The sequence below is a fragment of the Tenrec ecaudatus genome, chromosome 2 (genome assembly GCF_050624435.1).
Source record: "Tenrec ecaudatus isolate mTenEca1 chromosome 2, mTenEca1.hap1, whole genome shotgun sequence".
Taxonomy (NCBI): Eukaryota; Metazoa; Chordata; class Mammalia; order Afrosoricida; family Tenrecidae; genus Tenrec; species Tenrec ecaudatus.
In genome coordinates this window covers 71270501-71290521 of record NC_134531.1, presented here as the reverse complement: position 1 = coordinate 71290521, position 20021 = coordinate 71270501, and the positions used below count along the sequence as shown (strand labels likewise).

The 20021-nt window shown below is 41.2% G+C and overlaps 1 protein-coding gene across 2 annotated transcripts in view; it reads left to right on the top strand.

The window, feature by feature from the left end:
- FAM169A (family with sequence similarity 169 member A) overlaps nt 1-20021 on the top strand; it is a 52200-nt gene that overhangs the window by 19259 nt on the left and 12920 nt on the right. For both annotated transcript variants that reach the window (XM_075543045.1, XM_075543044.1), the window contains 3 exons: nt 8169-8348; nt 12275-12403; nt 12719-12831. In XM_075543045.1, coding sequence (XP_075399160.1) covers nt 8169-8348; nt 12275-12403; nt 12719-12831 — 422 coding nt within the window. The remainder of the gene's footprint in view (nt 1-8168; nt 8349-12274; nt 12404-12718; nt 12832-20021) is intronic.

Genomic DNA, 20021 nt, shown 5'->3' with positions numbered 1-20021 from the left:
CTCTTTTACTTGTCAAAGCACTGTCCTTTCATGTCCCTATTCGTTCTCGGAAACAAAAAGAAGTCGCATGGTGTGAGGTCTGGTGAGTAATGTGTGTTGGGTAAGAGAGGCATGCTGTTTTTTGCCCAAAACTGGCACACTGAGATGGCTGCAAGAGCAGGCGCATTGTCCTGGTGGCAAAACCAGTCCCCCGTCTGCCTCAGATCAGGCCTATTTTGTTGCACGCTTACGCAACCTCTAAATAGAAAGCTTGGTTAAGTGTCTGGCCTGTGGAATGAACTCCAAATGCACTGTCCCCCTCACATCAAAGAAACAAATGAGCATCGTCTTGATCTTTGATTTCACTTGACAGACCTTTGATTGGGCGAGGTGATGATGGTGTCTTCGACTAGCTTGGTTGATGTTTGCTTTGGGGATTGTCAGAATGGCACAGTGTCTCGTCACCAGTAATGAAATTGGACAAAAAGTCCGGGCTGCTGAGGAGCTGTTCTTTCAAAGCTCTGTGGCATCTTTCCACCGATGCCGTTTTTGCTGGTCAGTCAGAACACGAGGCACACATTTTCCAGCAACCCTTCTCATTCCTAAATCTGTTAAAATTAGCTGAATCGAGCTCTGAGACAGTCTAGGTAACTTCCCCATCTCTTCAATGGTCCGTTGTTGGTCTTCAAGCACAACTGCCAATATTTTCGTTTTTTCCGGAACATTGACAGACATCTAGAACGAGGTTTTCATCAATCAACATTTCACCTTTTTTGAAATGAGAAAACCACCTGTACACTTGAGGTTTTCCCATAGTGCTGTCCTTGTAAGCTGTGTTCAACATCACAACAGTTTCTGTGGCATTTTTCCCAAGCAGGAAACAAAGGTTGTTTTCTTAAATCAGCCATCATAAAAAACAAGATCTGAGGGAAGCTGCTTTCATGAAAAAATACACTGTGACCAGAGAGACCTTTCCCAGGTGAAGCCTCTGGGTGCACTAACTCAGAGTGAGTTGCTGGATGCTTGCCTAGTGAGAAAAATGCATACTACGAAAGCACCCAGCGGAGTTTTTTCCTGGGGTTTTTGGTGGGTGAGTGGAGGGGGAGGTTTTTCCTCATATAGATAAAGACTAAAGTTAGCTGACACTTGTACTGGAGAAAGATTGAAGTTATATTTTAAGGACTTGAATCTGCCTGGGTGTAATTCTTTCCTTAGGAGAATGGTAGTTCCATTCTACTCTCTGGCTCTCTGAAATGTGTTGCTGGGAAATAAGATGATTACTTTGTTCAAGTGACATTCTAGCTATCTCAAAAAGCACCTGCTTTCAATAGGGTTCTGCTATGAGAGATGCTTCCATTCATAGTGGAGACTGCACAGTTAGCCATGGATCGAGTCCTCAAAGCACTAAAAATCTCAAGGATAAGATAGAAAACTGTAGTTTGTACAACGGAAGAACACACTTCTCAGCCCCGCACCATCCTCACAACTGTCCAGTTCCAGCCCATTATTGCAGCCACTATGTCAATCCATCTTGTGCAGGGTCTTCCCACTCACACTACCTCTCTACTTGCATGATGTCCTTTTCCAGTTACTGGGCTTCCCTGACAAGCCCAAAGTATGTGAAATGAAGGAAGTCTCAATGGCCTTGGCTCCAAGGACCCTTCTGGCTGTACTCCTTTTGAGACACAGTAGTTTGTTCTTTGGCAGTCCATGGTACATGCAGTGTACTTTGACAGCACCACAAGTCATGTGCATCAATTCTGTTTTAGACTTAACGTAGTCCGTGTCCAACCTTCACATGTATGTGAGGTGATGGAAAATACCATGGCTTGCATCAAGCGCACTTTAGTTCTCCGTGTAATGTCCTTGCTTTTCTTGACTTTAGAGAAGTTTTTCGCAGCAGATTTACCCAGTGCAGTGCAGTTTGTGACTTCTTGCCTGTTGTTTCCACAGCATTGGTTGTGGATTCAAACAGCATCGAGTTGCAATCCATGCTGAAGGCTGCAGTACCTAGTCTTTCTCAGCAAGGGCTCCTTGTTCTATGCCTTCTTCTGACTCCGCACAGATTTTCTGGCAGCGCCCAGTCAAGGTACTGCTGAAATCATTGTTAGATGATCCTTAGAAAAATTTTACTTATCTGTAATGCTAATGTTCTTGCTGTATCAGTTGTGCATTGTTAGATTACCTTCCTTTGGAATGGATACAAATACGGATCTCTTCCAGTAGTTGGCCAGATGTCTTCCTGTTTCTTGACATAGACTGCTGAGGGCTTCCAGCAGTGTTGAGACATTTCAGTTGATAGTCCATTAATTGCGGGAGCCTTCTTTTGGCGAATGGCTTCAGTGCCATGTAGACGTCTTCCTTCACTCCCTTTGTTTTTGCCCATATGCTAGCTCAAACTGGACACATGTTCACTAGTTGTTTTTGGCACAATGACTCTTGTTATTTTGTAATGAATCATTTGATTGGGGGGTTCTTACAGCTCTTGTGACAATCCATATGTTCATTGTATCAAGCACGTTTGTCCATATACAATAACTGTATTTTTTACCATCCCCTCGATTCTTTCTGTGCTGTTAAATGTTTTGCTCATAGAATCTTTCAGTATTACGACTCAAAGCCTGAGTTTTTCTTGGGTTCTTTCAAGATAGTCTGAGCATGTTTTTCCCTTTTGGTTTTCTAACACACAGGGTCTTTGCATATTTTATTATAGTACTTTGTCTTTTTGAGCTGTCCTCAGCTCTGATTTCATTGCTTCTTCCATGTGCGATAGCTGTTCTACAGTTAGAGCACGTTTCAGAGTCTCTGCTGACAGCCACTTGGATTTTTTATGTTTCCTGTCTTTTTCATGACCCTTTGCTATTTTCATGCATGATGCTATTGACATCATCCCACAGCTCATCAGGTCCTCTGTCAGTGGATCAAGTTTGTTCTTGAGATGTTCTCAAAATTCAGGAGAAATAATACTCAAGGTCATATTTAGGCTCTCGTGTAATGTATTTGATTAAGAATGTTAATCATTGAGGAGTGAGCTCTTAATTTTATTCGGAGGAAGATGTCACTGAAAAAGTATATGTAAAAGTGGCTTTGAAGAATGAGTAGGACTTCAGTAGATGGAGAAAAGAGGAAGGGAAAGCTCATTCTTCGTCAGTATGTGAGTAGTTGGCATGTAAATCGTGTATGAGGGAAGATAAAGAGTCATGAAAGTACATACTGTATTTGGAACTCCATCCTGAGCAGGTTTATGGGAATAAAGGATAGGGGTTGTAGAGTGGGAAGAAATGAAACAAAGATCCCAGTGTGAAGGGTGTGGAATTTCAAGGAAGCTGCCAGGAATTTCGTGTAGCGATGACATGAGTAAATATTTCAGGAAAATGCTCTTTTGTAGCACTAGTGGGTAGAAAATTGTAGACTGATGTCAGGGGCCAACGAAGTGAATTAAAAGAGCTGCTTTAGTAGCCTGGGTGACAAAATAACTAAATCTAGTTATGGAGTAGATTCGCTATTTTTAGGAATAATAGTCACTATAAAGGGTTTTTTGCCTGTTTCTGAATGGACATGTGCTTTCATTTCTCTTGGGTGCATATCTAGGAGTGGAATTGCTGAGTCATAGTGCAACTCTGTTAACTTTTTGAAGAAACTGCCCGACTCGTTTCCAAAGTAGCAGTGCACGAGAGGCTCAATTTCTCTACATCCTCCCCAGCACTTACCATCTTAAAAAAAAATTCTAGCTATCTTACTTAATGTAGAGCAGCATCTCATTGTGGTTTTGATTTGTTTTTAGCTAATGGCTAATGTTACTGAATATCTTTTCATCTATCGGCCACTTGTATAATTTCATTGGAGGAAGGCTCATTAACCGTCTGCAATATGCAGATGACACAACCTTGCTTACTCAAAGCCAAGAGGATGTGAAGCCCTTGCAGACCCCAGCCTTCAGTGTGGATTACAGTTCAGTGTAAAGAAAACAAAAATTCTCACAACTGGACCGACCAGTCAATGACATGATGATAAATCGAGAAAAGATGGAAATTGTCAAGGATTTGATTTTATTTAGATCCACAATCATTGCTCATGGAAGCAGCAGCGAAGAAATCAAATAACATACTGCATTTGTCACATCAGCTCAAGGTCTTTTTAAAGTGTTGAAGAGCAAGGATGTCATTTTGAGGACTAACATGGGCCTGACTCAAGCCATTTTCAGTATTTTCAGCCACCCTGTGTACAAGGGGGAACAGGACAATAAATCAGGAAGACTAGAGGCGAGCTGATGTCTTTCTTTGAATTACGGTGTTGACGAAGAACACTGGACACACTGTGTGCTGCCCCAACAAACAAACTCTCTTGGAAGAAGGATCGCCAGCATGCTCCTTAGAGTACAGATGTGATGGCAACCAATGTACAGATGTGCTTGACACAATGGATGTGTGTATGGACTGTGATAAGAGTTGCACCAACCCAATAAAATGATTTTAAAAAATAATAAAATTTTTAAAAAGAGAAGTGCAAATGGCGAGTTGTCTGGTGTGCTTTGGACATGCTATCAAGAGAGACCAATCCTTGGTGAGGATATACTAGCTTGTCCGTGGAAAAACAAGACCCTCAACAAGATGAATTGATGCAGTGTCTGTAACAGTAGCTCAAACATAGAAAATGGTTACAGCAGTAGACTCAACAGAACTGTGACGTAGAATTGGGCAGCACTTGGTTCTGTTGTACATAGGACTGCATAGGAGTTAGAACAGACTCAATTAGAACAGACCACAGAACAATTTATCTACTTTTCCTTTTGTCACTGTACTTTTGCTATTGTATCTAAGAAGGTTTTGCATAACCCGAGGTGACAAAGATTTGCTTTTGTTAAAAGAATTGTGTGCGTTATTATCTATAATAATAGAAATTATTGGTAGTAGATATGCAAATGTATGCACTGCTGCTGTGGATGACAGTGATCCATTTGGAGTTAATTTTTGATTATGGTATAAGGAAGCGGGGCTGGCATAATTTTTCTTTCAGGTATACATTCGGTTGTTACAGCAAGTTATTGAATAGACATTTCTTTATCCTCTTTAATTGCCACCTGTGTCAAACATCAATTCACTGTAAATAAGATGTAAGTGGAGCTCCACAATCAATCTTAATATTTGGAATGGGGGACTTCCCACTTTAATTTGTTTAATGGAAATAACGTAGCAGAGCACGTGTCAGTTGAACGGTAGCCTCCATTCTCCGGATTGTGCAACCATTTGGACCCGCCTCCTCTGAGCGCTTCCTCCCCCACATCACGAAGCCTCCTATTTAACTGTTATGGCACAGTTTGATCTCATAGGTGCTTCTTTAAAAGAGCACAAAACTCAAGGCAGACAGTTTTTGCTAGTCAAGATAAAGGATTGTTTGATTTAAAGAAAACTACAAATAGTTTACATTTAAGAATTAAGATATAAGCTTGCTTTTGAACTACTATTTAGAAAATAATCTCTTAATTTTATAGTTATCACCAATAGTTACTATAAGGAAATCCTGCTTTCTAGGTATAAAAATGGTAAATAGTTAAGTTAGCATGTTAAATTAGGTAAGAGACTTCTCTTACATTCATAAAAGAAGAAAAACCAAAAACACTGCCATTGGGTTGGTTCTGATTCAAAACACACAATCATATTGATGTGAATCAGAGTGGAAACCCAAAGCCTGTTTGTAGACACTTGGACATCCCCTCACAGAAGGGTCACAAGGAAGGGACGAACTAGTTGGGGTGCAGTATAGCACTGAAGAAACACAACTTTCCTCTAGTTCTTTAATGCTCCCTCCCTAATATGACCCCAGTTCTACCTTACAAATCCAGCCAGACTGGAGCATGTACACTGGTACAGATAAGTACTCTCGATACACAGAATACAGGACAGATAAACCCCCCAGGAACAGTAATGGGGGTACCAATACCATGAAGAAAGGGGGGAACCAATCACGATTGATGTATAACACCCCTCTCCCCTGGGGACGAACAACAGAAACGGGTGAAAGGAGACAGAATAATTATAATAATAATTATTATTATTATTTATTAAGGGCTCATGAAGGTGGGAAGATGAGGGAGGGAGGGAAAAAAGGAGCTGATACCAAGGGCTCAAGTAGAAAGAAAATGTTTTGAAAATGGTGATGATAACATATTTGCAAATATACTTGATAAAGTTGATGTATGGATTGTTATAAGAGCTGTAAGAGGCCCAAATAAAATGATATATATTTATATATAAAACAAAATATATAAAATAAAATTGTATTTGCTCACCAAATGGAATGATTTCTAAGTCATTTTGTAAGATGTGTGTTACTTGAAATTTTGTTTCTTTGAAGTACAGTGTAGTTAGGCAGTTGTATGAATAGTTTGAAAATAATTGTTTTATTGGTGGTAACAAAGGAAGTAGAAGATTGATAGCATATGAGTTAATAGTAAAGTTAATTTTAAAAATGAGTATCTCTACAATAATGTCCTCAATTTGTAAGCATCTTAAAAAGACATACGGAAGGAGCAAACGCATGTATTTGGATGGCCAAGCTTTTAAAATATGAGTCAGCATAGCTGTATTATAAAAAACCCTTTATTTAAATACCACTCTACACCCATTTTTCTTGTTTAAATATAAAGATTTATTTAGGACTACAAATGTATCTCTAGAAAATGATTACTGACACAGCCGTTCTTAAGACAAAAATATTTCCAATTAGTTATGACACATAATCCTTTCAGATTTGGAGAACTAATTCTTTGCTATAAAATAAATAAAAATGAGACTCACTAGGGAGGAAGTAATGGGAAAAGATGAATATTTGGGTATCAAGGTTGAATTGGATACTTCCTGTATTATAAACTGTATATGTATCAGATAATCTTTTAATTCGATAGTTGGTGTGTTTTTAAGCCGTACAAGTGTACAGATACTTATTCATATAATGCTTCTCATTAATATGTGGAGACACCACGAGGTGTACCAGCAGCTATATATCTTAAATCATTTTGGATTATTGAGCTTATAAATGCCTTTAACATTTTTCTTGAAGTACCGTATATACTCTAATATAAGCCGACCCAAGTATAAGGCCAGGTACCTAATTATTACCTGGGAAACCAGAAAAACTGATTGACTCGAGTATAAGCCTAGGGTGGGAAATGCAGGATGTGAATTAACACAGAGACCAGGGGGGAGAGACGGAGCGCAGCCACAGACATATCCTTACCAGTTCAGCAGCTGGTTTAAGTGAATCACTACGGGTGCTTCTGCGAATTGGAGCCGTGCATGTCATAGGACGGCTCTGATTGGTTAGATGTGAGTACACAAACATTCAAAGCCCTGCAGGGTCAGTGGGGCTTTTAATAAACAGCAGAGGAATGGCAAACACCCGCAAGATGTTACACCTCGCTGGGGTACCACTGACCCATGTATAAGCCGAACCCCAGTTTTTCAGCACATTTTTGGTGCTGAAAAACTTGGCTTATACACGAGTATATACAGTATTTAAAACTTTAGTGTTCTAACCCTTTACTTACGTGTTTGTGTTTTTTTTTAGCTATTGTGCAGTGGGTAGAGGTTTACAAAGTAAATCACTGTACCATTTATCTATTCATACCCAAGTTGTTCCACATGGATTGTAGCCACCACGATGTAATATCACTTACTCTGTTCCCTCCCTGTGTTCCCTGGTTGGGTTCATCTTTCTTTCCTAGCCCCTCTGAACTTTGCCCTTAAGCAACTATTGGTCTGTTTCATTTCAAATGGTTGGTTATTATGGGGGGTGCATCCTGCCCTAGGTTCCCCTTAAACACCTGTGTAGTGTTTGGCTGAAAAATTGAGCCACAGGGGTGAAATCTCACTTTAGTTCTCGGCCTGAAACATGAATAAGGTCATACTATTGGGGGCAGGTCCCACCAATCTATCCAACTGGTAAGTCTGAGCTGCTAATTATTTTTTAAAATGCCATTTTCTCTCACAAAATGTTTGTTTTTCCTCTCTCACACACATACACAAAGAGGCTGTAAAATTTATGGAAAAATTTCTTTATCTTTTAATTCCATTTTCCCACAAAATTTTGAAGCTCCTTCAAGAGTATGTATGCCTGTATTTATATGTGTCATATATATGTGCGATCTTCTAATGTAAAGAATTATTTGGTTTCTGTTCTTATGCCGGCAGGAAGTGTGTGTGCCTCATTTCTTACACAAAGCTATCAACTACCAGTTCTCGACACCATGTTTGTGAGAAAGAAATACCGAGGCAAAGATTTTGGGCTCCATGTGCTGGAGGATTTTGTGGATTCCTTTACAGAAGACGCGCTTGGCTTACGATACCCGCTGTCCTTGCTCATGTCCACAGGTAAACAGACCACCATACAAAGTGCTAAGCTCTTGTTGCAAATGCCACTGTTTCTCTAAAATGTTGCTATACGTGTGCACATATTGATAACAAATGAATTTGGATTTCTTGGCTCTCAGAGGCTTAATGTGTCTATTTCAGACAATTGGGTTTTTAAGTAAATGTTTTGTTTTAATTGAGGTAAAATTCACCCTTTTAAACGGTATGATTCAGTAGTTTTTCTTACCCCTACAGTTATTCAACCACCAGCACCATCTAATTCCCTAACCTTTTTATCATTCCCCCTTTCGTAGGTGTTCATTTCTCTCCCCTACCCCGCTAGTAACCACAGCAGCTGCTTTTCTGCATCTGTAGATTGCCCTCTTCTGGAGATTGCAAGTGAGGGAGCAGGATAATGTGCGACCCATTGTGTATGGCTTTTTATTAGAATGATGTTTCCAAAGTTCATCCTTGTATGAATTAGTACTTTGAATATTCCTATGCCTGAGTGATATTCCATTGTGTGAATATTTTTATATCCATTAATTAGTTGATGGGTTTTTAGGTTGGTTCTGCCTTTGTGCCTTCACAGATAATGGTGCCGTGTTCAAGTTTTTGTGTTGACACGTGTTTTATTTCTGTTGGGTACACAGTAGTAGTTGAATTGCTGGTCACCTGGAGAAACTGCCAAACTACTTTCCAAAGTGCTGTCCTGTTTAACATTCCCCAGCACCATTTTACATCTCTACATCCTTACTAGAATTTGCTATTATTTTTCTATTATAGACATCCTGTAATGAAATCATTAAATATATATAGAGATAAGAGGTAGTATCACATTGTAGTTTTGATCTGTTTCCTTAGTGACTAATGATGTTGAGCATTTTTGGAGAAAAAATTTTTCAGAGCCTTTCCCTCTCTTTTTAGTTTTAGAGTTTTGAGGGTTTTTTTTTTTTTTGGTAGGGGATAGTGTTTGTGATATTTTTTAAATTAAAAAATGAATAAAAGAAAAAAAATTTGAGACATACAAGTGTAAGGTGAAGCATACTCATGTCTCATCCAGCTTGAAAAGCGCATCATCACCAACAGAATGGAAGCTCGTCTTATGGTTTCCTGTGTGACATCCTTTCCTCCCTGCTGGAAGCACTATCCTGAATTTGGCATTTATCTTTTCCACACATTAAAAACATTTTTGGATAACATTCTCCCAACAGTGCCTTGCATATTTAAAAGCTATATAAATAGTATGGAACCCGGCGACCTCTTCTGTGAGTTTCTTCCTTCCATCTGCTCCACGTTGTGAGAGTCCATCCAGGGAGCGGGCGGAGCTCTCGGCGCTCATTTGTAACGGTGTGCGGGAAGTATTCGGGTGTGCGGGCCGTGGGAATGACAGTGTCTTCACAGGCCGTTACTGGAGTTGCTTTCCACTTGTGTGAGAAACCCACACAGCTGCTCTGTTCTTCACAAAGTAAGGTGTGTTTGAGGAAAGTAATTTGTTTAGAAAATTCTGAGATATCATTTACCATTGATTCTAGTCTCCCAGATCTTTTATTTCCTTTGGGATGATATTTTTACTCTTATGTCTCTTAAAAAATTGGTAGTAAAATTGCAATAAGAAAACCTCTTCTGTCTCAGCCTTTTGCATGTACAGCGTGACAGTGTCCGTCGTGTTCACCAGGGTGGGGACTATCACCCACCCGCACCCTTTGCCAGCCCTCCTCACGGCCCAAGATAGAAACTTGGTGCACCTTACAGCCAGAGTTCCCCCCTTCCCTGCCTCCCTCCCACGCTCCAAAACTACTTCTGAACGTTGGGTTCTACACATTTGCTTCTTGTAGGTTTTTCAGAGAAGGTGGATCATCGAGTATTTGCTTTTTTGTCTGATTTGTTTCAGCGCGTTGTTTTAAGGGCTTAAGCGTTTTTCAGAATCTCATTTCTCTTAGTGACTGAGTAAATCTTCGTCGTGTGGAGGGATATATACTACATTTTGTTTATCTTTTGATGAATTTCGAGGTTGTTTCCACCATTTGGCCAATTTGAAAATCCAGCGAACATTGGCATACATGTTTCTGTTGTGTTCCTGATTCTCTTTCATGTTTTATACCTAGGAGTTGAATTCTTAGCCCACAGGTTAATTCCATGTTTTCACTTTGTGAGAAGCTGTCAAACTATTTTATCCTTGCTAACATTTACTCTTTTCCATCTTTAGCCATTCATTTTCCTATTTGTAGCCATCCTAAAAACTCAGGCCAGCAAGTCAGTTATGACTCATAGTGACCCACTGTGGGTTTCTGAGACTATAACTGTTTACAGGAGTAGAAAGCCCAGTCTTTGTCCCAAGGAGATATTGGTCGTTTCGAACTGCCGACCATGCGAATCGCAGGCCAACGTTGAAACCCTACACCAGAATTGGTATCTCATTTTTGATGTGCATTTCCCTGATGATTACTGTGATGCTGAGCATCATTTCATGTGCTTGCTGGCCATTTGGATAGCCCAGTGCTCCTCAGTCTTTTGACATTGACCAGATCCAGAAAACAGGAGCCAATTGGTCCATGCTCATTTCAAATTGGTCTCTTTCTGGATTTACACATGAGAATAGGATAAGCATTGTATGCCCTTGGATAATCCTAGTAGGAATTCTTCTCTACCTTCAAAAGAAAAGTATGCCTTACCAAATTTGGGAAGGTTTGCAGAGAGATTCATTGCAAACAGTATCTTAATATCTTATAGGATTCTAATAAATTAGTAATCTTGGATTCTTTATTTTTTCATTGACTATAGAGGGAAGTGTCCCTTACTATTATTTTCATAGTTTTGTAATACTCTTGTAATGGTAAAAAATAAATAATACTTTAACACATCATTTTTGATGAACAGATGAGCTAGAAAGAAACTCAACAGAGATACAGATGATCCAACAGTCAACCAACTTGACATCATAGGCATATACAGAACTTCCCACCAAACAGCAGTCCATTCCGTAGACATTCTTCTACAGTACACCTGGCTCATCCTTCTGAATAGACTATTGTAGACCACAAAGCAAACCTCAAACCCTTCTTAAAGTCATTGAGATGGTGCAGAGTGACTTGTGCAATCACAGTGCTATAAGAGTAGAAATTAACAATAGGAAGAACAAATAACTGAATAAAAAAAATGACTGGGTAATAGAAATTCAAAATAAAATAATAAGGAAACATTTTAAATCTGACTCTAAATTCACATATTTAAAAAAGAATTCCTTTCACATTACATCTTAGAATCTATCTGAATGTGATATTTTTTCTATATGATTTCTGTTCTAACACCATTTACTGAAAAGTGTATCCGTTTGCTGTTGAACTCAACTGCCTCTGACATTTAGCAAATTTTAGCTTGTGTTGTTTTTCCTTTTTCTCCTGGGATTTTTACTGTTTTTTTCTTCTTTGCTATTTACATATCCTAATGTCAATGATGGATTGTTTTAATTACGTTGGTTTGATAATGATTCCCGATAGCTGTTAGGATAATTCCCTTATCCTCAGACTGATCCTGACATGTCTTTCTTGACATGTCTTCTATTTTTAAGTGCAGCATTAGCTTTGTGGATTTCCATGGGAAAAAAAACACCTCTGTTGGAATTCTGTTTGAAATTGCCCAGAGTTGACAGGTCAATTTGGTCTGAATTTGTGACTTCATTCATGCTGTCATTGGAGCCTAATCATTTTTTTAATTTGTTATTTTGTGTTTTCAATATTGTTTTAGTAATTTCCCCTTAACATTAATGAGGCAAAAATAAGGATAAGAACTTGTCCTAGCAGCTTTCAATAATCATTATAAACCCACATTAGTAAAAGAACCTATTTCTTACGGTTTTGATTCATAAGTGAAGCTGCTGTGTCATTCTCTTGAGTTGCCTTGGTGTCATCTGGCTCCCAAGGTTACACTCAACCTGTGTTTTTCAGCTTGCAAGCAGTACTTTGAAAAGTATCCAGGAGACCATGAACTCCTTTGGGAAGTTGAAGGTGTTGGACACTGGTACCAGAGAGTACCAGTTACTAGAGCACTACAGAGGGAATCACTTAAACTTACAGGTAAGAATGCTCCCCGTATTCAAGTTCAGCTTAAAAAGCAATGAGTGATTGTTAAAGTGGCAAGAAAAGCAAGGGATCAAAGGCAGTGTCGAGCCCACCCCACCCCATCCCACCCCTGACGTCACTCTGAGGTGGTTTGTATTTGCCCAATTCTGCTGCGTACATTGATGAGGAGACTGCCATACCTAGATTTTCAGCATCCATCTGTCTAGGCTGCTTTTCCAGGCTCTTACGAGCATCCGTACAGATAAGATGACTATTAAAACCCAGTAGATACTGATTGGTTAAGAATTTTTAAAATTCTTCTGCATACAGCAGTTTCTCAAACTGAAGCCAAAAGACCAACATTGGGAGAATATGGCCTTGCGTCTGTCCCAGGATATGAAGCCAAAATTGGAGACCGTCCATCTGGTGATGTGCAGCGGACTGTAGGTACACCCCCTGTCTTTTGTGGGAAGGCTGTTTTGTTGCCCTGTCTCTGTTTCCTTGGTGGTGGTGGTTAGGGGCCATGCAGTGGGGTCCGACTTACAGCCACCAGTGTCCTACCAAAGGACACACTGCCCAGTCCTGTGCCATCCCCACCGTTGTTCTCATGTTTGAGCGCCTTGCTGCAGCCACTGTGCCCGTCCATCTCCCTGGGGCCTTCTTCTTTGCGCCTCCTTTTCCTTGGTACCATATATATGCCTGTTGATGATGTCGGAGGAAAGTGTAATTTATTCAAGATTAAGAGACTGGCGTGTTGCCTGTTGTGCTAAGAAGGCACTAATTTATTCAAGATAATTGTATAATTTGCAGTGATACTATCCAAAAGTTCAGAATTTAAAAAGGATTTAATTTTCTTTGTTTTTAATCATCTTACCAGTATGATGTTAACCTGTTTGCTGACACTTGCAGTAATCTGGAAACCACAGATAATTATACCAGAAAATGAAAACCTGAAATCCTACCCTTAGTTATTAGTCACGATTAACATTTGGTGTATGTATTGAGTAGTAGATATTAAATGTATCTATACTTTCTTTGCTTTTATCTTGTTATGTTGTTGTGTCTGCTCTTCTTCATTATTGTAGTATTGTAACCATTTTCCGTGCCATTTCTGTTGAAGCACATGCTTGCTAAACAGCATGCCATCATTTAGCTCATCAATAAAGAATATTTACGTAAAGATTCACATTTATTAGTGGCCTGAATTGGACACATTTGTATGTGAATTTTTGTGCCTTCTAGCTATTTTGTTGTCCATATAAATTCCTTGAAGTGGAATTATCAGTAGTTCAAAGTTTGTGAAATTGTGGAAAGTGTCAGACTAAAAAATGGGTCTTTGACAGACGTAATACATTTTTCAGGCATTAGTTATCCTTAACAGTGGAAGGATAGTTCTATTACACTGTACTCCAGAGGACTGATTTCTCTAAAGAACTGATGTTTTGTGCTACTTAAAATAATTACTTAAAATATGGGTCTGCCGATGATACTGGGGAAGTTATTTTAATGCAGTTTTGATTTGATGGCATATATTGTAGTCATATCTTCTTTGTATGTGACTGAATATATTTTTTAGTGACTCTTGGGTAGTGTGTGTACATTCATGTGCAATTACATTTCAGAAGGCACTTTGAGGGCTTTATCTGTGCTTATGTCTTGCCTTGATTGGTATAAGACTTGACTATTTGAGTGCAGCTTTTAGTTTTAAATTGTTTATTGATTACACATGATAATGGGTGATACTTAAATTCCAACTCCACCTATAATTTTAGCCACTACCATTATTCAATTTCAATTCATAGCATAGGATGCACCAACAACCATCTTTTATTATTAAATAAACCCTGTAACTTGCTTGGGTGACCATACCATTGCAACGGTGAACTCCAGGTTGCACCCAGTACCTGTCAGCTCAGCTACAACCACACTTTCTGAAAGCCATGGCTCCACTGCCCACGCAGGCTTCCAAGGTCACATCGAAGGATATTTCAAACCCTCCTGGCATTAGCCTGCAGCAGTGCTGTCCTTCACACTGTTGGGCAGTTTGTCAAGATGGCTTAAGGGTAGACTAACTTTACACAGCACATTAAAACAAAACAAAAATACGTTTATTCCGTTAGTAGCATGGCCACACAAAAAAAGAAAATCTACATTAGAACTCTTTGTTGGAAGACTACACTTTCCACAGAACCAAAGTTAAGATAACCTGTTATACAGTTCGTTACAAATACAGTCCTCAGATGCTTTTGCTCATTCACGTAAGTATTGCCTAACACGTGTCTTCTTTATAGCAGCTCGGCTCTGCCCCACTGTGCGTGCTTGAGTGAGTTCACAAATCTGCTGGAGCCTGCAGTTTCCGCATCACTTAGCTGGCTCTCCTCTCCTGCTAACCCTTGTTTTCTGGCAGTCGTTGAAATCCCTGCCACTGCCATAGCTCCTGCCACTGCTTGAACCACCGTAGCCACCTCGGTTTTGTGGTTCGGCAACGTGTTGACCTCCATCACCGTAAGGGCCGGAGTTTCTGCCTCCAAAGTTTCCTTCCTTCTTTGGTCCAAACTTGGAAGATTGATTGTTGCAATTGCCCAAATCATTGTAACTTCCTCCTCCTCCAAAATTGCATTCATCATGACCAAATCCATTATAACCATCCCCACTGCCACCATATCCACCACTGCCACCCAAGCGACCACATCCACTGAAGTTTCCACCCCTGACCAAAGTTGTCATTCCCACCAAAACCACCGCCATGGCCACCACTGACATTTCCAGAACTGCTTCGACCTATTTGGCTGGAAGAGCCACTGGCCATGTCTTGTTTCAGCAGGGCTTTCCTTACTCCCCAGTCGTGGCCCTGCACGGTAGGACAGTCTCATCTACAGAGTCCTGGTCATCAAGTGTCACAAAAGCCAGGCCCCTCTTCTTGCCACTGACTTGATCGCTCATGATTTGAATTACTTCAGTTGTCCGTATTGCTCAAAAGCATCTTGTGGGTGGTGCTCTTCAGTGCCTTCTCTGAAGCCCCCAGTAGAGCTCTTTTTCACGGCTCAAGGGGCACCTGGTCTTTGAGAGGCTTCTCCTGAGACAGCCAGCCCTGCGGTTCCAAAGCTCTTCCATCTCCCTGGCTGGCCTTGCATTCATGGCTGTGTACCCCTCCTCCACAGTCCAGTTAGTGGCAAACCCAAAGCCTCCAGAGCCCTTGGTGTTTGGATCCCTGGTGACCACATGGTCTGAGCGCCCCCTAATGCTCAGAATGGCTCTGCAGACGCTCCTTCCTCGTTTCAAAGCTCCACCCTTCCATGCAGAGTCTCTGCAGTTGCTCGGCCTCTTTAGGACTTAGACATGGGGTGGCGGACACGGAGGACCACTAAGGATGCTTCTTCCACCATGGCATCCACAGGCAGAAACCTTGAGTGAAACATTCGGAAACTTTTAAAGGATGATATGATTAATAGTACCCAGTGGGCTGCACATTTTAAGGTCAGCGGTTCGAAACCACAAGTTCCTAGGGAGAAAGACAAGGCTTTCTACTCCCGTAAAGAGTTTTAGTCTTGGAAACTACCACAGGGTGGTTCTATCCTCTTTTTCTTCTTTTTAAAAAAGGTTTTATATATATATATACCATAGTGAATGAAGGGGGAAGTGCAGAGTGGAGACCCAAAGCCCAAGTGTCGGCCACTGGAAATCCCCTCATAGAGGGGTTTAGGAGAGGAGACGGGTCAGTCAGGGTGTGAGGTAGTACCGATGAAGAACACAGCTTTCCCCCAGATCCTGGGATGCTTCCTCTCCCTAACTACCAGGATCCGAATTCTACCTTGCAGGGCTGGATAGGGCAGATGTTGTATACTGGTACATATGAGGGCTGGAGGCACAGGGAATCCAGGGTGGATGATACCTTCAGGACCAGGGATGTGAGGGGCGATACTGGGAGAGTGGAGGGTGAGTGGGTTGGAAAGGGGGAACTGATTACAAGGATCCACATGTGACCTCCTCCCTGGGAGATGGATGGCAGAGAAGGGGGGAAGGGAGACTCCGGATAGGGCAAGATATGACAAAATAACAATCTGTGGATTATCAAGGGCTCATGAGGGAGGGGGGAGCGGGGAGGGAGGGGTAAAAAAAAAGAGGACCTGATGCAGAGGGCTTAAGTGGAGAGCAAATGCTTTGAGAGTGATTAGGGCAAAGAATGTACGGATGTGCTTTATACAATTGATGTATGTATATGTGTGGATTGTGATAAGAGTTGTATGAGCCCCTAATAAAATGTTTTAAAAAAAAAAAGGTTTTTTTGGTTCTACCCTCTTCTGTAGGGTCGCTAGGGTTGGCACCACTCGATGGCAATGAGTTTCTTATGGGAAGTTAGAATTTTTCATCTACATGTGGAGCTTCAAACTTCAACATATGTTCTATTATAGTCCAGAAATCAAGGGAATATTGTGGAGGTGGAAGAATGTACTCCTCCCATATATGTAATGATAGCAAGTTATTTACTTTGACATTAAGTCGCCACATAATTTACACCTATGTGTATAATGCTACAACTGCACTCTAAGAGGCAAACCCCACATTTATCACGGAATGAATACTGGGACCGGCGTGAAAACTGTTCTCGCTTGGAAATGGAGCTAGGATTCACCTGTCCACATTTCTGTTCCTCCTCTCCTGCTTGCTTCAGGGCCAAAAGCTCTTTCAGATCCTAGCCACCAAAGTGAGGTCAGACCTCATTCTCGGCTCTCCTGAGCAAACAGTGCTGAGGCCAGGTCATCAGAGAACAGCTAGCGAGAGGTGCAGGAGTCTGCATTGGTGTGTGTGTGTCTGTCTGCTTCTCTCATGTCTCGTCTGTCTGTGTCACTCACTAGAAGAAAGCCCTACTTTTTTCATCTACTTCCTATGTAGCCATGTCCTTATCACCCAGACACACAGACCTAGGTCAGCACTAACCGACTCTGTCAGCCTCTAATGTCCCATTCCTCCAGGAGGTTCATTAATCCTCTAGAACAGCTCAAAATAGTTACATGCCACCTACTTAGACTTTAAATAAACCACTTATAGCCAGAAAGGATACAACTTAGAAAGACCCATCAGGCCAGGTCAGGGAGAGGTCCCAGCGTGAGGCTCCCGTTGGACACAGGTACCTGCTTCACTGTCCTATGCATAGACCTTCTCTCTGAGACAGCAGCTCCCAGAGAGAGCTCTGAGGCTAGAGTCCCCCGTCATTTGGGAACTCGAATACGAGAGGGTACCTAAAAAGCCCGGGGAAAAGCTGCACCGGGCCACGCTGCCGTAGTACACATTTTTCCTGATATGCGCCCGTCCAGCTCTGAGTTAGTGCACCCAGTGACATCACCTGGGAAGGGCATCCCTGGTCATAGTGAATTTTTTTCATAAAAGCAGTTTTGCTTAAACCTCATTTTTTGTGATGGCAAATTTAACAGAAGAGTGTGGCTGTGAAATTTTGCTTCTGCTCGGGGAAAAATGTGATGTTGAACACAGCTTATAAGGATAGGGCTATGGGAAAAACTCAAGTGTACGAATGGTTTCTCATTTCAAAAAAGGTGAAGTGTCGATTGATGACAAACTTCATTCTCGACATCTGTCAGCGTCCCGAACAGACAAAAATGTCAACTCATAGTGCATTTGGAGTTTGTTCCACCAGGTCAGACTGTTAATCAAGCTTTCTATTTAGAGAGTAGAATCTGAAAAATTGCATAATGGTGTGCGATAAAAAAGGCCTAGTTTGTGGCAGACGGGACTGTTTTTGCCATCACGACAATGCACCTGTTCACACAGCCACTTGAGTGTGCCAGTTTTTGGTAAAAAACAGCCACCTTACTCACCTGACCTTGTTCTGTGAGACTTCTTTTTGTTTCTGCGAATAAAGAGGGACATGACAGGACAGCGATTTGACGACACAGAGGAAGTGAAAAAAACAAACCAAGGGACTTGTCAGTTGTCCAAACAGATGGGTTTGAAAAATACTTCCAGAAGTGGAATTGGAGATTTGACAAATGTATCAAGTGTAATGGAGAGTACTTTGACAGTGAGATGGTTGTCTTGTAAAAAAATTTAAATACATAGCTTTGGAAAAAAATTCCTTTGGGGGGTGGTGCTACTACCCCGTCTGTTTAGGATCTTCCTGCATAGTTAGGATCAGTGCATAGGCATGCCTGCATCGTGCTCCCTCCCTTCTGAAGGTCATAGGCCTGCTAGGTGGGACTGCGTGGCTCCTACCTGGCAGGCTATTCTAAAATAACACAGCGCACCTTAGTTGTTCAAGCGCTTTTCAAAAACAGGAAAAGAAAGCCCGAGCCTAGTGCTTTGTCTCACAGTGGTGTTTGAAAAGCCAGCTGTCATCAAGTCACTCCAACTCTTGCATGTCAGAGTAGATCTGAGGGTTTTTTAATTATTGCAACAAGTTTGATGGGGAATGGGCCCCATGAAAAACTGTTTAGAGACTGATCAAGCATTTAAAAAATCATTTTATTAAGGGCTCATACAACTCTTACCACAATCCATATGTACATCAATTGTGTAAAGCACATTTGTACATTCATTGCCCTCATCATTCTCAAAACTTTTGCTCTCCACTTAAGCCCCTGACATCAGCTCTTCATTTTCCCTCTCTCTCCCTGCTCCCGCCTCCTTCATAAACCCTTGATAATTTATAAATTATTATTTTGTCATATCTTACACTGTCCCATGTCACCCATCAACCACTTTTCTGTTGTCCGTCCCCTAGGGAGGAGGTTTTATGTAGTTCTTTGTAATCGGTTCTCCCTTTCCACCTCACCCGCCACCCTCCTGGTATCGCCACTCTCACCACTGATCCTGAAGGGATCATCCACCCTGGATTTCCAGTTCTAATCTGTACCAGTGTACACCCTCTGGTCTAGCCGGATTTGTAAGGTAGAATTGGGATCATGATAGTGGGGGGGGGGTGTAGGGGGGAGCATTTAAGAACTAGAGCAATGTTATGTGTTTCATCGTTGCTACACTGCACCCTGACTGGCTCATCTACTCCCTGCGATCCTTCCGTAAGGGGATGTCCAGTTGCCTACAGATGGGCTTTGGGTCCCCACTCCACACTTCCCCTCATTCACAATGATATGATTTTTTGTTCTTTGATGCCTGATACCCGATCCCTTCAACACCTCGTGATCGCATAGGCTGGTGTGCTTCTTCCATGTGGACTTTGTTGCTTCTGAGCTAGATGGCCACTTGTTTATCTTCAAGCCCTTAAGACCCTAGGTTCTATCTTTTGATAGCTGGGCACCATCAGCTTTCTTCATAGATGTGAGTTCTTAATGGCTGATTTTTCATTTGTAGATCATCAGGCCTTCCTTTCAAGGTGCTTCTGGGTAGATTTTAACCTCTTAAAATGTTTGTATCACTCATGGACCCCAAATGGCATATTAGAATATATTATACTGGAGCTGCTTTCTAAGGTTAAAGCTCAAAAAACCAAATAAACGAGCTCAAATTCACAGTCATTAAGTCGTTTCTACCTTATACTGACCGTATAGAACAGGATAGAATGGCCTCTGGGGTTTCCAAGGCTTTCAATCTTTTTCGGGAGTGGAAAACCTCATCTTTGTCCTGGGGAGTGGCTGGTGGCTTTGAACTGCTCATAGCAGCC